Source organism: Rhamphochromis sp. 'chilingali' (assembly GCF_963969265.1).
Source record: "Rhamphochromis sp. 'chilingali' genome assembly, chromosome: 20".
NCBI classification, from domain to species: Eukaryota; Metazoa; Chordata; class Actinopteri; order Cichliformes; family Cichlidae; genus Rhamphochromis; species Rhamphochromis sp. 'chilingali'.
Genome location: NC_137947.1, coordinates 8,476,587 through 8,494,125, shown reverse-complemented (window position 1 = coordinate 8,494,125; position 17,539 = coordinate 8,476,587). Strand labels below are relative to the sequence as shown.

Below are 17,539 nucleotides of genomic sequence, written 5' to 3'. Positions count from 1 at the left end.
CACATTTTCTTTCCGTGTTGCTCCCTCTTTCTTCTCCTCACCTTTTAAATCCCTCTCTTTCTCTTGCCTCTTCTAACTACCCCATTAGCACACTGACCTTGTGCTTCTCTTGAGCATTACCTCCCTGATCCAGCAAATTGGATTTATGATCATCATTGTGATTATTTTGTAGCTGTAATCAATCCGCATTACTTTAACCAAGCCTGGTGTAAACCACAGGTACGGACAGGAGCTTATTAACCCTCACCCTAACTATCTTCAAACCCTGTCAAGCACGCTCCATGTTCTTGGCACTTGAGCGCTAGAGGCAAGCCAGAGATGAGCATCTTCTTCTGCACAGACGGGCACATGACTGAACAAAAAGCTCGTACTTTCAAAGCACCTATTCACTCTATCAAGCACTCTCACTTCAAACAAGTTGGCCTCCCCTTTCTTTTGCTTCACTGTCTCTGTGGTCTGCCGGCTTGTTCAGCTGATCAAAGACCATCAGCTTTGTTCGCTGATCTTTCCCCCTAAAAAACAGCTTGTATTGCTCTGCATTCTGACATTACAGAACACTCGCCAAACACGGGACGCTATTAACCCTTTAACAGGCCCTTTTAACCTGTTGTGTTGTAATGGACAATCCCTCCCATACGTAGATCTTCCTACTTTTGTCTTTGCAGATGGTTTTTCTGTTTGTTAAATTTAAGCAGTTGTCATTAAAAATTAATACAAAGAGAAGACATCAAAGATAAAGCTGCAGTGGAGCTTTATCAAAGATAAAGCTCCACTGCTCCACTACTTTTTAATTCCTTTATCTTAAAGGAATTAAAAAGTAGCTCATTTTTAAAAAGTGCAGCTATTGACGCATTTTATACCACAGTACCTACACGTTGCACTAGATGTGCACCATTAAAATTAAAAAAATATTCATGTAAAGTTTTTATAATATTAAAATAATAATAAAAAATTGTTATTTGGGCATTTAGGATAGGACACCAGGAGTCTAGACTCTGGTAGCGATTGTGGGACAGGTGGTAGACATGTAGGACACAATATGAACGATTCACCATCAAAGACCAGGGAAGAGAAGCTGATTGGATCATAAAAGGCAGGCGAGAAGAAAATTGGATGAGTGACGATAACAAAATCAAGGATGAGGAAAGACTAGCCCTGTGATAGACTGGCGATCTCTCCAGGATGTATCCCGGCCCACATCCATTAACAGCTAGGATAGGCTCCAGGTACCCAGTGGCACTGAGAAGGATAAGCAGTTGAGAAAATTGAGGGAGAGATTTGGGAAGCGAACACGGACAGAACAGCAGGAAAAACCCAAACACCCAACTTGCACAAAAGCTTCCTTGAGGTTATTAAAGAAAGCTTTGATTACAAAATCCAAGATAAATGGTGGGAAAATAGAAAATGTCCAAAGTTTGATTTTGCAGTCAAATCAAAGTTTAATGCTGCCTGCAAGACTAACATCATGAACTGAACACACAGCTGTAGTGCAGTTTGATTTATAGACATTCATATTATGATGTTTGCTGTATAAATATTTGAGAGGGAGAGAAATCAAAACATGCTGTTGCCCCTTTTTTTATTTTAACAAAAGCAGCTATGTGCAAAAATATTACAGGAAGACCAATCAGAGACCATGAGCAACACTTGCTATTCATGAATTCTCAAATTCATCAAAGCACATTATTATTTTTTGATAAAAATGCCAAATTGCAGTTATTACTTAAATTCGTGAACATTAAAAATGCTTTTAGTGGTAAACTTCTGACTTCTGAGAGAAGAAGTTAACCTGGGATTAAAAGTTCAAGTTTTTAATAGATTTCTAAAATATTCTTTTTGTTGTTTTTAGGACAAGTTTTCTAAAAAAAAAAGTGAAATGTATCTTGAATTGTTCTGTTCTCCCCAAAGGCTCCAACCAGCCACCACGTTTCCTGAACTACTTCTTCTCGACCTACCTTCTCATCTATGAAGACACACCTATTGGTGAGTAGATTCAGCACACATCAGTACATTTTTATACTTCGTATTTTGAAAATGTACTTTTTGTGACATTTTTGTTTGGCAGTGTGATTTTTCTAATGTAAAATATGTGCTGTGGCTCCAAAAGGCTGGGATACACTGTTATGTGTGATGCGTCTACAAGGTCTAAAGTAAGTTAGTCTTTGTTTTGGCTTCGTCGCTGTACTCGCTGCACAGATATGTTCCGTCCTCTCTTCCTTGAATACAAATCGCGGAAGAAAAAGCAAGTCAAGAGGAATGTCATAAAAAACGCTGACAGTGATGGAAATGGATGTCCGTTATCATGATGCGTGTATATGTATGAGTCTGGTTGTCTGAATGATTCTTTATGCTATATAATATTAAGCTTGCACAACAGCTCCTCTTGATGTTGATGTCTGAAAGAACTCGTCCACATCGGGTACCTTTGTGTGATTATAAGCTTGTTCATTACGTGTCCCACTAGTTTTGGCTCTATTATACCCTGTATTTATTTTCTCTTTTTTTTCCATGTCATTTCTGTTGGTTGTGGTGATTGACAGGGCAATTTGAAGATGTCAGGCTTTTCATCATCTCTGAGGGTGTCAGTGGCTTGGAATTAAAATCCTTTATAGTGGATTGATTTTCTAGGAGTTTGTTTTTTATCACATGACCTTTACACTCTACCAGTCTGTCAACACTCCTAGTCTGAGTCTTAAATTGTTCACTTATGTCTACACCCTGAGAGCTGTTTTCTGCGAGTGGTTGCATGTCACGGGCATTGTCTTGCGTTTTTAAAATGCACCATCAAGCTGTCAATGTCATCTCCAGTGTCATCATCTCAGTTAAATGTTTTGTACTATAGCCAGGACAGACTACTGTATCCCACAATAGGACCTACTGTAAATCTGCATAATCATGACCTCAAACACCGTTGCCCTCAATAGTTGCCTGGTGTGCCATATTTATCCAAAAGGACAAAGTCGGTTCTGGCGGAAGGCCATCTCTTCATAAACTCAGCTGCTGTTCTAACCAGTGAAGGGCATGGATATGTTAGTGGGTGGCATTACTAATTTCCCTAACTACTCCATTCCACATTCCAATTGCTCTTAGGCCATGAATTATTGTCCTCCTCTCAAGCAGCTGGACGTTGGTACAGCAACGCCCTCCATTGGTTTAGAGAGCTGTCAGTCATGTCCTTGGCCCGGTCTGTAATGGCTTACTCAGTAATGTGATTGTGAAGCCGGCTTGAATGATCAGACAGTGACAATTTGTCAAGATTATCGTTTATTAGCTCAGCAGATGTCCTCCTCTAGGAGGCCTTCCAATTCATAAACACGTAAACACACAAATGTACTCACACAACCACACGAGCCTATGAGTCAAATGTTGGTGTGTTATGTGAGGAAAGGATGTGACCTAGTGAATAATAGCTTAAGATTCTTTTTCAACCTAAACACCTACAAGTGTAGGTGTACAGAAGCAATTACAGCTGCACTGGATTGACGTTACGCTTGCTTTTCATTTGAATAAAAGGCCATAATGAAAAAGAACCCGCATATTTTCTCATCTCAAGGTTCGGTGCAAAGATTGTGCAAAGAATAAAGAAGTGTTAAATTGGCCTTTCAGGGCACAGTGGAGGCGATTTAATCATATTCAAAACTTAATATGTTCCTCTGTACTTCATTAGACCATTATTTTCACACAAATTTGATGAACGTAAATGAGCACCTGTCTGGCTGACTGGAAGCCAAACTGCTCAACTTGAGCGCAATGATCAGGTTTCCACAGCCACAGTGATTGGTTACATTCGGTTACCATGGAGGTTGCTGGATTAAGTCATTGTGGTGGTGTAACAGTGGTTCGTGTGAGCGGGCTGTCTGAGATGACACCAAGAATTAGTATAACAGGTACAAGAAAAACAGCCTGGGAAAATTGCTGTACATGGATACTCGTGGAGACACTTAAAACACCTTTTATTTGGCCTTGTCTTTTCAGCAGATCGGTAACTTCAGCACATGGCCTCTAAGTCAGTATCCTCATGCCTTCGTACACCATGCAAAAACACATTCAATACAATATTTATCAGGCAGATGAGGGAACACATCCAAACATGGATATTTCACTCACTTCTCTCCTCCTCTCAGCAGCAAGGGATTTGATTTGGGAACTGGCACAAGTTGTTTGAAGGATGCTGCGCAGATGTGTGCTGAAGATGCATATGTAACACAGTGGGATTACGCTGTGACTTGGTGTGAACTCACACAAGTGACATATACTGTATACTGTCAACATACTGGCTGGTCAAATGACTCCGGGGACAACGGCTAACTTGTGGGCGCTTCCAATATAGTCGGTGAGCCAAATCTTCCTGCTACGTGCTCTGACCATTTTGAATAAATAAAATTTTGCTTTTAGGAAGCAAAATTGTGGTCAGGTGATAGACAGTAGTTTTGAGATTATATTTCAGCAACTACAGTTCTTTTTGCACCAAACACAAACGCATGACTGGTCAGCAGAAATCAGTCTGCAAGCAAACAGAAACCAGAAAGCTTGTTTCTTTCCTACGCTTTCTTCTTCAGATTTCTCCTTATACTGATTATTTTGAGTCCAACAGAGGTTCCATTGTTTTTCATGCCCAAAATAAGAACAATTTCAGTTTAAAACACGAGTGAGGAGGACCCAGGAGAAATCTTTTGCCCACCCTGGCATGAACGATGCTTGTGATTATGTTGCATTAGTGGTCTGCTGTACACTGCAGTTATACAGTGATACATGTTATAACATATATTTTAATGTTTTGTTTGGAACCAAATCCTCTCCGCATTTATGTTCAGTCTCTGCATGTCCGTGTGTTTGTGTGCGCATCTCTGTTTAGTTCGAGTCTACATGTGTTCACATTCAGTGACTTTTATTCATTTATTTATTTTGTCACATCCAGGCAGTGCGATCATTCAGTCTTGGAGGGGAGGGCAGCTAAACAGAAGAGCTGGTGTTTAAATGCAATGGCAGATAACAGTGTGTGTTGTGTCAGGAAATGGGATGTGTAATTAGACAGAGAGAACACTTTGATTAAATGCTCTCATCTCCTAATCCACTTTGCCCTGATTCGGCAGATTAAGCTCTCTACTATGTAATTAACTTGTGGAAACACAACATTTGTCGCAAAAACTTCCACACTCTGCTGGGAAGGTTGATGTATGTCTTGTAGTTTATGCCAATTAAGCAAAAGGCTTTGCTGCCTCGTTCTGTTCAACAATTTGGCTCGTGCTTTAACCTCATGCCAACCCATGATCATTTATGTGGGATAAGGTTTTTTTATAATCATTCAAAATAATTTCTTTTCTTTTCTTTTTTTTTTTTTTTTTACCAAGGAAGTGAGAATCCTCAGAGGTCCAAGAAAACAACAGGAGATAAGCTTCTGTGTGCTGTTTGCATGAATGTAGGAGATGTGTTTCTGAAGCAACCCTTTGAGTTATTGTAAGTTGATCATATTCATCATCAACCTGAACAGAGAAAAAAGTCTTTATTTCCTATAGATCACATAATGGACATACATGACTGGCATATATGATATATATGCCAGGTTTTTTATTAGCCAAACTAGATCTTCCTATCTTACAGTGTATTTTCTTCTTTCTCATGTTTTCTGTCTGATTTTAGAAGAAGCTAAACGAGACCTGAAGCATGGCTCTTCGAGTCACTTTCCCCCCCTCCCTCTCTCCTTTAGTCTGCATGAAGGATGTAGAGCCATAGCTGCATCTCCCATTACCAGGACACTATTAAAACAATTAAAATAACAACCTTCTGTCAGAACGTCTTCCCTCTCCCGTTTCTCTCTTGCTCTCCTCTGCACCCTCACATTCCTCGACTGCCACAGTAAATACCTTGCACTTTTAATTAGCTCTGTGGCGTACCCAATTCAATAATAATTAAAGAGCAAGAGGTAGCCCCAAGGAAGAACTTATTAAAGTGTTCCCCTAAATGTGTTGATAATGTCTGTGTACTCTCCCCAGCCAATTCCCCACTGTCAAGCATGCTCTGCATTAACTGTGGCTCGTCAACTCTCTGTTTTCTGGACACTGTCTCTTTCTCAGCCTTCTAATTCGGTCGATCGGCTCTGTCAGCTTGCCCGCATGCATTGAAAAAGCGGTATTTATAATTTTTGTGGGTTGTTGTGGGTTGATGGTGTCCTAATGTGAATGGTTTTTATTTTTACTGGATCAATACTTTTTGATAGAGTTGTCTTTATCTGACATCTAAAAGCAAGTGTTTGAACCGGCATAGACAAATTTGGTATTAAACAGGTCATGGCAGGGGCGATTGTGGAATCAAGCATTTAGATTTAGGGGAGCTCAGCCCCCAATCATAGTGTGCTTGAAGTTAATATAAAGGGTTAAAGGGAATATGCTGTTGGCACATGTTGTCAACTTTCTGCAACCTAAATAGTTGTATTACCTATTATAGTGTCTCTGAATCATTCAGAAAAATAATCCCAGATTTCAATAACACACCCGTTTTAGGGTGCACCCTTATTGTCAAACCTAAGACAAATATCATGTTGACAAGAATTTTCTACAGCCAGTTAACTATTTGTAGTAGAGGAGATGCAATATCAAAGGAGAAACATGCACAACATTATACCAGTTTCTTAACCACATACAGGCACTCAACCAAGTCATCAACGCAACATTATTCAGATATTTTAAAAAAAACAATCTATCATAAACCTGGACTTGTTCAATTTTGCAAATCTTTATTGTCAGGTTGTCCTAAAAAGTCCCAGTGTAATGATATAAATATAGTGAATGTGGTCAAAACAGAAGATACTTTGGATTTATAACTATGCGGTTGATTTTGACTCTTACTTCTTTCTTTTTGCTCTCTCTCTCTTTTGCTGTCACCATCCTGCTCTCATTCTCTTCCTCTGTGCCCTTGTGCTGTCAATAAAAAGATAAATGTAACACTGAAAAAACATTCCAACTCAATAAAGGCATAATTTGATTCAAATCAACATATGATAATATTCTAATTGAATTTGCTGTTGGCCATTAACATATGAGGTAGCCTTCCGACCAATGTTCCCTCTAATTTTTCACGTGTCTGAGCGAACACACAAACTCCCTGAGCGGTCCCTTGGACCACTGTGAGCGACATCAGACGCATGCACTGTGGTCACGCCGGCATCTAATCCATCCAAGTTACATGGTTTATTAAAATAATCAAATTACAGCATTTACATTTATGTTAGACTACTTTTAATTAACTGCTTTAGCCCACTTACAATGAAAATTTTAAAAAATCTAGTCATTGACCTGTGTAGTGTGTTAACACTATTGGAAGTAAAAATAACTTGTGTTTTCAAAATTGGAGTTCAACTTTCTTTCTTTTTTTTTCTTTTTTTTTTATAAGGCTCTGACTTGTAATATGAGTCTGTGGTCTGGGAGAGAATCTGTAACTCTCTGTCTCCAAAATACAGTATATAATGACCAATGTTGGGCAATTAATTATATAGTTACTTCTTCAAAAAAGTAACTCAGTTTGGCAAACAACAAAGTTTTTTGCAGCTATTTTTTTTTTAATGCAGCCAAGGCATTTTTAAATAAACATTTCAAACTATTTACAGAACAATCAGCTGATGCCACACCAATTATTTCTAATTTCTGTCCACTATGAGATAAAGGAGAACAACAGCCGTATACCTGCAGGCCTGACAACAGGAGATGTATCACTGCTGTTACACCTGTAACATTCAGTAGTCGCCTCATTGTTCTGACACACACAATAAAACTATTGACTACACTACACACTAACTGCACAAGATTTGCGCTAAATTGCGCAAATCTCTCATATCTCAAAGCACCGCCGTCAGTCCTAAAAATTCACCCCGTTTCTTAACAACTAGATGCCACATTGCCATATCATTTTTTGATTGATCAACATGGTACTTTTTTGGACGAATAGGAAAGGAAGAGGGGGGTGGGGTTTGTTTTTGCTCATAGGCGGAGAGAGCTTTCGAGCCTTTTTTCTTATAAAACGCCGTTTTTACCGTTTCTTCCCGCAGTAAATATAAACAACGATAGTATTCAGGAAGAAAACCAAACATTGCATATTTTTGTTTATCATAACTCTGGTTTTACGTGGCCTATCAACACAATTTAAAAACTGGTATAAAGTCCACACTTTTTCCATCAATTGTTCCGTCTGTCCTGCTCACATCTCCAATGGTTGTACACGTTGTCATTAACGTGGCTTCACTCCACATCAGCCACGCCGCTTTGCTAACTAAAACACCGGTGTCGGCACATAAGGACGCTGTCATAGCCTGTCAATGACGTTGATTGGCTGCGTATATGCTTTATTGGCTAAACTATGGGATAAATTGGCATCGTTCTAATCCCAAATGGGAGCAGCCAGTCACTCTACCAAAATCTCTCTGCCCTGCCCGTCGGGCTATTGTAGGAAGGAAAAATATATGTCAATGCTTTTGCATTCTTTCAGAAATGTAGCTGGGTAATTATGTCATTGGCATCGGTGAGCCACTGTCAATATGTGACATATTGAAGTCGCGTTTGAATTTGCGCTTGTTTTTTTGCTTTCACTTTGCAATCGTGCGAACTGTGTATAGAGAGCGACAGCACTGATCTGTGAGTGATGATAATTTGTGCACCAATTCCTCTGACATCGTCTTATTAATCGTTAGCTTACTATGCAAACATGACAAGTGAAATCTCCCTCAGCTTAAACATGTGAGAGGTTGATCGCGCAGAGAATCGCTGAGCTTATGTGAGTGCGTGTGTAAAAGCATTTCAGTTCTGCTGAGCCAAATAAGACAGGTCAGGGTGAAGAAGTGACAGCCAAAGAAAAGCTTACCACAAAACGGAGAAGTTGTGACAAATCAGACTATAAGGCAAAAAGAAAGTGCAGCTTTATGGTTTCATGGACAAAAGAATTTCTGTGGCTGCAATATGACGAGCTAAATAACCAGGGCTGCACATAAGTGGTCCGCAGGTGCGCATTCGCTGTCAAAATAAAAAACACGCACAAGGGTTAGGGTTAAATTTAAAAACTGTACTTTTGAGTTAAAATATATATTTATAATTTTAATAAATGACAAATTAAAAAGGCATGAACATTTTTTTGTATCGAAAAAATATCGAACCGTGACACCAAAGTATCGAACCGAACCGTGAATTTTGTGTATCGTTGCACCCCTAATATATATATATATATATATATATATATATATATATATATATATATATATATATATATATATATATATATCTTTCTATCTATCCATACATATATATATACACATACACACATATACACATTTTCAATAACCCCAGTAACACCTCAAAGGATACACAACCTACAGATATATATACCCATACCAACATACCCGTGCACCTGCACACACATGAAAATATTGGACAAGAACACCCCATCAAATCTCTCCCTCCTCCCTGTACCCTGCAAAAACCATATCCTTAGACCGCTGTTTAAACTGTGCCATGCTCGGACATTGCTTCATCTCTTTACTTAGTCTGTTCCACAGCTTCACTCCACACACAGAGATGCAAAAATATCAGTTATTTTTAGAGTCACTGAAACAGGATTTAGGCATGCATGAATGCCCTGAAAAAGGGTGTAAATTTGCCTATGTTTTATTGACACTTCAGTTGTCTTACTTATGTTACATCAGTACAAATTCTAAAGTTATCCTTTTAAAGATTTTGTTGTATTGAAGTTGTATTGATGTTTAGTCAAGTGTGCAAATGACTTTCTTTTGTTAAGATTTGTTGGAAAGATAAGACAGACTTCAAGGTCAGTTGTGCTACCTTGAAAATAACATTTTCAGTGTAGCACTATAGTGTTTTGAACCATATTTCTGCAGCAATGAAAATCTCTCGGGAACCAGACATGACTGATTTTAATGTTCAGAAAATGACTAAAGAAACATGAATGCTCCTTTGAGGCTTTTCTCTTCCTTGAGAGGCATTTGGAAATCATATCTAATTCCCCATTTGTTGCACCTGGCTGCAGATGAGGACTGCTTTTTTTCTGCTGCTGATCAAATAATTGGCCAGACTATTACTTGCTTGGAGAGAAAAACCTCATACCTGGCTGACACTACTGGTGTGAACCACTGACTGAGGTACAGACTCCCCCATCTTTGGCTCTGAGCTTCTGCATCATCCAGCAATACATTTTCTCTCATTTTAAGGCTCCAACTACACTGTGGTAGCATTTCCTAACACTAACACCTGCTCCTCCTACCACATAGATGTTATATTATACTGTATATATACTGTATATTATAAATATACTTAAAATTATCTTTGCACTACTTTGATTTGACCTATGTTGCTGTCCACCAAACCGCTCTGTTTTGGTGGACAGCAACATCTATTTTTGAACAAGCAGGAATCTAATATGTGTAACATTTTAAAGATGTAATGTTTTTAACAGTTATGTGTGAAATTTTTTAAACCTGCTGAATAATATTAAACTTAAAGTTTTGTCCCATTCTTGCAGAAAAAAATCTTAAGATCTCACAGTTTTAACACACGTTTTCAACATGGTGCAAAGAGCTCACACGTGCTCTAAAGTAATCAGCCAAACATTCAATCAAAAACTCAATTGTCACATTTTTTGTCACATTTAAATATATTTAAATATATATTTAATATATAAATATATATTTAAATATATAGAAAAAAAAAGCAAAACACTGAGTTCAAGAAAGTTGCTATGTTTTCAAGTATTTAGTGTTAGCCTTGAAAGGGTCTATCTCTCCGTGAATCTTTTACTTGCTCATCAGGAAGCATAGTCAAAAGCATTTAGAACGATTGTGAACCCTTAATTTTTTTGACATATTAAATACCTCAACACACTGGAGGGCTTTAACAGGACTGGAACATGCCCAGGAATCTTTTGCCCGTCCTTTGTGTTTTCTGTGGACAAAGGATGTTGGAACAGAACAGAAGACATAAAAGAAGAAGTAAATAAATATGAGTAGTGATTTTTTTTTTTAAAAACAGAAAGGGTAATTAGGGTACTGTCAGGAGAAAATGACAGGAGAAGTTCCTCCGAGTGTTTATTTAGTTGTTTTTAGCATATCAGCTGGTATCTGGGACCGTCTCTCGGCAGCATGCATGCTCTAGATGTTTGTTATTGTTACTCCTAGCGGGGCAGCCCATTGGTCTGTTTTTACTCCCACGTTTAGTCCTCATTTAGCCAAATCAGAAAGCTGTGTATGTGTTCTTTTTGAATCTCTGGCAACTGCTTTTGCATCTGTCACTGTGAGTTTGAGTTGGTGGATGTGCTTTGTGCACGACAGTGACTGTGTCTCTGGCTGTGCATGCGCGTCTTGGTTTTATAAATCCTATCTACCAGCTGCAGATGTGAAGTATTCCTTCCTGCTGAGGTTTGAACCATCCGATCTCGGCAGGAGATGAGTCCTAACATGTCCGGGAGATATTCTTAATGACTGGAAGTTTTTCCTCTCCACATGAAGAGTCTTCGCCTACCTCAGTTTAGGAAGGGGATACACTTGATCTTTTTACATCTTGTGACAGCTCGCTGCTGTCATTGAGGTGGTGCATTGACTCCCACAATGGCTTACCAATAATGCCAGCAGACTGCCATCCAAGAGGGACCTCTGTTTTGGTTTAGTCAATCATCCCTTATCTCTCCCCGGTGGTGCTTTGCTCCCCCTTTCCTCCCCCAGGAAATAATGGGGTCCACAGTTCAGCAGTGTCTGCAAACACACCATCCATCATGACGCTGTGCTGTGCTATATTGTCTGCGCTTACCCAGCACGTGATATGTTAGTGCTATTATGGCCCGTGCAAACGCTTAACACACAGGTCGTCATTGCAACATTGCTTCCGCTTTTTCTCGAATGCTAAACATCGTGAACACGCTTAATTTTCACTCGTCTTTTTTCTTTCTAAGTATCTGACTTTGTCATTGCTTTCCTGCCCGCACGGTATGCTGTGTCTTACTCAGTTTGGAATGATAAATGATACTGGTGGTGTGGTGGAGTGAAATGTTACCCACAGTATGCATTTCCAATGCAGCCTTTTGGCATGTTTTCCAGGAATGTGCCCTCCAAGCCACTCAATATTTAATTTTTGTCCAGGAGAAAAGTAACATTTTCACCACTCAAATAACAGTTGATGTACAGTAATTTGATATATTTCATTGTCAAACTGTAGTCGAGACCAGGTTTGGAACAATAGCTTTCAGCGTTATCTGTAAATATAAGAGCTATATATTGTGGAATTGTTAATCCATAATAACATGTTACGATTGTGTTTTTTAAAAAACATGTCATTCTTAAAGGTAACAGTTTATTACTTCAGCCAACCACAAAAATTTCCCCCCAAATATTTCCAACATCTATTTCTGAAAAGTGCTGCATGAAGCGAAATTATTATGAACTAACTAAAGCAGTTTTGGCCTTAGTTAGCCAACTTAATCCTGGGCACATCTGTCATGTTCTAATGTGAAATGTGTTGCAACAACATCAACCTAAAAAGAAAAACCTAACAAAATCATTGCAAGTTTTATTTTAAGATTTTTTAACCATCTGTCATTTTTTCTTTTCAGTGACTTCTTTTTCTTGTCTGTATATACTGCTGTTTAGCAGCAGTGTCATGCGTTCTGCATGAAAATTTTCTAAAGCAAACGTTATACCTTTAAAACTATCTTTCCAACAGTGTAGACTTTTTCTATGGGTGGTATTAAACTGAATCTATGCTGCAGTGTAAATGTTAAATAGACTGGTTCTCATATAGTGCTTTTCTACTGTGAGCTCCCAAACTCACACGCCTCATTCACCCAATCAGACCAGCATGTTTTTATATACCCAAGTTCCTGCAATAGCTGGGGAATCAATCTACCAACCTCCTAATTGGTGAACAACCTGTTCTACATGCTAAACCATCATATCAAGAAAGGCCACGTTTGATTGGCTCTGATATGTCACTTTTGACTTGAATAACGGGAACGACTCGGCAAGCTCAACTGTAATTTTTCATTTAATTTCACTGCCTGATGACTGTTGACTGTTTATAATTTTGTAGGTATTCCTGGTCATTTGAGGCTCACCTTGAAACAGGTCTTTGTGGAGGTGATATAAAAGTGTTTATTGTCATGCTCTGAATCATCTTCACAGGTCAGCAACCTTTTTAAGGTTTGTTTAGCTGTAATTCGTCAGAGTTGGACTCTTAGACATTTCAGAGTGTAGTGATCTCTCTTTATCTCCCTATCTCCTTTAACACATACTGCTTCTGTGGTGTGCCCCGCTCCATACAGGGTTACTGTCACGGCGGGGCGCGCCGGCGTGAGGAATGAGGTAGACCCAAGAGCAGACACGGTGGAGACAGAACTAGGTTTCCAAAATAAGGCAAGCCTTTATTGTGGCTGCAGGCATAACAAAAACACTAGGGGACACTGAAACTGGGAAAACTAAGAAGACAGAGAACACTGTGTAAACTAAGAAGGCTATGAACACAGTGTCACAATAAGGGAAAATACGAGGTGAGGATAACAGACGATCTGACACTGACACAAAGACACACTGGGCTTAAATACACTGAGGCAGTCATCAAGAAATTAGAGACAGAAGGGGAACACAGCTGGGAGGAATAAGACCTGATAAGACAGAAGGAACAAAGCTAGAAACACTGACATAAGACGGGAACATGAGCCTTCAGAGTAAAACAGGAAACAAGACACCACTAAACAAACACGCAGACACGACACAGAGAGATAGACTAGACACTGAACTAAACCTGCAATAAACATGAGAACACAAAAACCTACGAACTAATCCCTAAACAAGAATAACCGAAACATAGAGTCATAATCATCATTATCATCATAATAAGAAAAGAATCCAAAATGCAAAACACACCAAAAGCATAATTCAAAATACTGGGTCAAACTGACCCAGAACCGTGACAGTTTTTTTGTCTTATGACCAGACAGTGTAAGAACGTTGAGAAAAATACAAAGGCGGCGGAAGTGTGAATAACTGTAGGCTGTTTGTGAGATCTTTCTCAGGGTTGTAAAAGTTAATTGAAATTGTCTGTGGGAATGTGCTGCGACACCAGGTTGAGCAGCGCTGCCAGTGCGCCCAGCGCCCAGCTGACAGGCCTCACCGCGACGGTGGCAGTTGTTAGATTAGCTGACTAATCGAAGCTGGGCTCTCACACCGTGATAATCATATTTAGACCCCAAATGAAATTTAGGTTTGAATGAAATTCATCTGTATGCGGGTCTCTAGAGTTTGAAGAATATACAGCACAAGAATTTAGACAAACTAATCTGTGTCACTGGACAAGACACTTACTTGTGAGCTACTTAGTTTAGAGTGTGAGATGGGGGAACATCAAAATCATCAATCAATACCCGAATATATCAGCTTTGGTAAAAAGTTCAGTCTGTTGATCCGTTTGTGTGTGTGTGCAAATGAAATGCCTCGGATTTAAACCCAGTTTAATCGCAGTGGTATCCAGAGGAATTGCCTTCCACCTGATCAGTACTTATGCATTTATGTAGTTTTATATTTAGCTTCTTTTTTTTCATTCTTTCTCCTCAAACGTACTTATTTGTTCAGGTTTTACTGTTTTGTTTACTTATGCATTTGAGCATGTGTATGTGTTAGTTGTATGTGTGCACATGTTACCCCATTCTCCTGTAGTGAGGGGTGCATTGCTGGATGGCGGATCAGCTTCTCGCAGCTGCTTATCTGGCCCAGGTGGGTCACGGCTGATACCTGCCTGAGCCACGCAGAGCAGCTAACCTGGAAATTGATGTTTCACATCAGCGACCACCTCTCTCTGCTCCAGTGCAGGAAAGCTGAGGAGGAGGTATGCATATATGTGCGCATTTCTTTCCATGTGTGTGTTTGTGAGAATGTATCTGTTGCTGTCTCTCTTTGCTCCTTTGAAGGTGGACATGCATATGGCGGTTAGTGTCGTGACTCAAATGCTGATACAGATAGGCTCGGGGTTCTTTTATGCATACGGAAAAAGGCCTTCTTTTTAATTATAAAGAAGATGTAAGTTCAAAAAAAGAGAAATTAAATGTCATGGAAAACTCTTAATGGTCTTTGAAACTCAGAAGGTCTCAAATACCACAAGAGATGATTTTCAAAAATCGCTTAACGAGGTTGGGATAATTTTCTGAAAATTACCCGAGCATGATAGAAGAAAGTGAGTTCCAGCTGAGGCAAGGACTTGAGTTTAGTGCACATTTTTTTTGCAACACCTCATTTTTGCCATCAGCAGCATCAAAGTTGCGATAGTAACAATACTACGTTTTTGTTTGCTTTACATATCACAAAAATGCGATTGTTTCTGGAGCAAGATATTTGCTAAACCTTCAAATTATTGTTTGGATGACATGCTAGATCAGCCTATATCCTGCGGCTTGCAGTGTGTAATATCACCGTTGGGTCGTCAGAGGCTGGTGTGCATTCTATGAAGAAAGGTTATCTCGTCCTTGTCTTGAAAGCTGACATTTGTTCTCATAAAGGCCATTGTGTTGGTGCCAGATGGAATTAACTGACATGTGGGGTGCCTACACTGTGTCCCTCATTTTGTGGACCAGTCCCTGGCTCGAATGTGCTTCCTTTGATTTATTCTATTTTAATAATTTTGGTCTGATTATGTTCTCAGTATACTTACATTCACATGCAAAACCACTACAGCCTTTTCAGAACACGTTCATACATTGTGACTTTAGCGGTAGCTCTTTTAAATATGTGCGTGTTTGCTGTAAGCTCCGTAAAAGGCCAAGAGGGCATGTGAGTGTGTTTGTATCTGTATCCTGTAATGTTTATGTGGTTTTTCACGTTGGTGCAGTGGTGAGCTGGAGTGACTGCAGTATAATAGAACTCGTCCCTTTTATCTCACAGCCGAGATGATGTGTGACACAAGGCCTACTTAGAAGTGCGGATCACTTTTTTAAGGAATTAGGCAAGCTTGTCTTCTCTGCCTTTCTTTTTAGCCCCCATTTTTGGTTGGTTGGTGTTTTTTTTGTTCTCTGCTGCTGTTTATTTATTTTTATTACAGATTCTGAGCTTTTCCGCTGTCAGTCATTGTGTATTGTAAGGTACCTGCATTCACGCCAGCACAAACTCGCACACTTACCATACAAAATACGAGGTTGTTTGTGCTCACTTTTAACCCACACCTGTCACAGTTCTCGGGTGATAGTGATGACAGTGCGTCTTGCTGAAGGAGACGCTGTTTTGTTCATGAGTTTGTTGTTGTTCGCGAGTTTGAGGACGACACGGCGGAGGGGGGCGGTGTCGCAAACCGATAAACCAGAGCAGCTGTCATTGTCCAGATCTGTCCTGTTTTTTTTTTTTTTTTTTTTGGGGGGGGGGGGGGGGGGGGTTATGCCCCCCCTCATCACTGTGTCCCTTTCCCCAGATTGACCAAAGAGGTCAATTGCCAATTTGCCAGTGCCAATGTCTTTGTCAGGAATCAATATTAATTTTGGCTAATTAGGACCTAAAGCTAATGAGTACTACAGATAATGAGCTCATTTATAATCCATAAAACAACTGCGGCGTGTTATGGGATGGAGGGAAAAAAACTGTGATGGTGGCAAATTCAGCTGCAGCGTAACAAACAGTCTGGACATATGCGTTTACACACACACACACACACACACACACACACACACACACACACACACACACACACACACACACACACACAGGGCATCCTCTTCAACACACTCATGCTCTCTCCTTTTCTTTCTAATACACAGACACTCACATACATGCACGCACACACACTTAAGGCATGTCTGTATTGCAGTCCTGTACTGGTCAGCTTAATATATTTTCAGCCAAGCTTTTCAGACAGTGACCATCTCGTCCCCTTTATTTTCTATGTGCATCTCCTCCCTTCTCTCTACCTTTGTAATTCCAGCTGTTACCTGTCTCACACAGAAAACAGTGGGAGTTCAGATAGGAAATGTGATGTGGAGGGAAAAGAAGAAGAAATGAAAAGAAAAATTGGGGGGGAAATATCATGGGAGGAAAGTGCTGGAGGAATATTGAAGGAAAAAAATGAAAAAGAGAGAATGAAGGATTAATGGAAGGGAAGAGGCAGGCTGAAGCAATAAGGGGGTGAAGGAAAACATGGATGTGAAAGTGATACACACATGGAGAAATTGGAATAGATACTGGCAAAGGAGGCAATGAGAGCAAGAGGGCTTCACAGCAGATGGACATGAGAGAGAGACAGTGGGAGAGGGAGAGAGAGCAAGAGAGAAAGAGAAGCTGAAGATAGAGCTGTGGTTGTACCTCTGCCCAGCCAGACAAAGTCCAGCTGGCGTTGACTTGGCCAGTTAGTCAGCTAAACCTAACTGAGCTGGAGCTGACCAGGATCAGACATGCTCGGGCGGCATCCAGACCAGAGTGTCGTTTTGCAACTGTTACGGTACACCTGTCTGGTGAGGCCGAAGTCCCAGAGAGATTCCCGAGCTTGGCTGCTGCCGCTAAGTTATGTTAAGTTTCCAACAATAA

At 39.8% G+C, this 17,539-nt stretch overlaps 1 protein-coding gene across 1 annotated transcript in view; it reads left to right on the top strand.

The window, feature by feature from the left end:
• The window catches only part of cdh23 (cadherin-related 23), a 200,091-nt gene that overhangs the window by 15,028 nt on the left and 167,524 nt on the right, over positions 1-17,539 (top strand). The window contains exon 3 of the mRNA XM_080868676.1: positions 1,909-1,983. Within this exon, the coding sequence (XP_080724802.1) occupies positions 1,909-1,983 (75 nt within the window). The remainder of the gene's footprint in view (positions 1-1,908; positions 1,984-17,539) is intronic.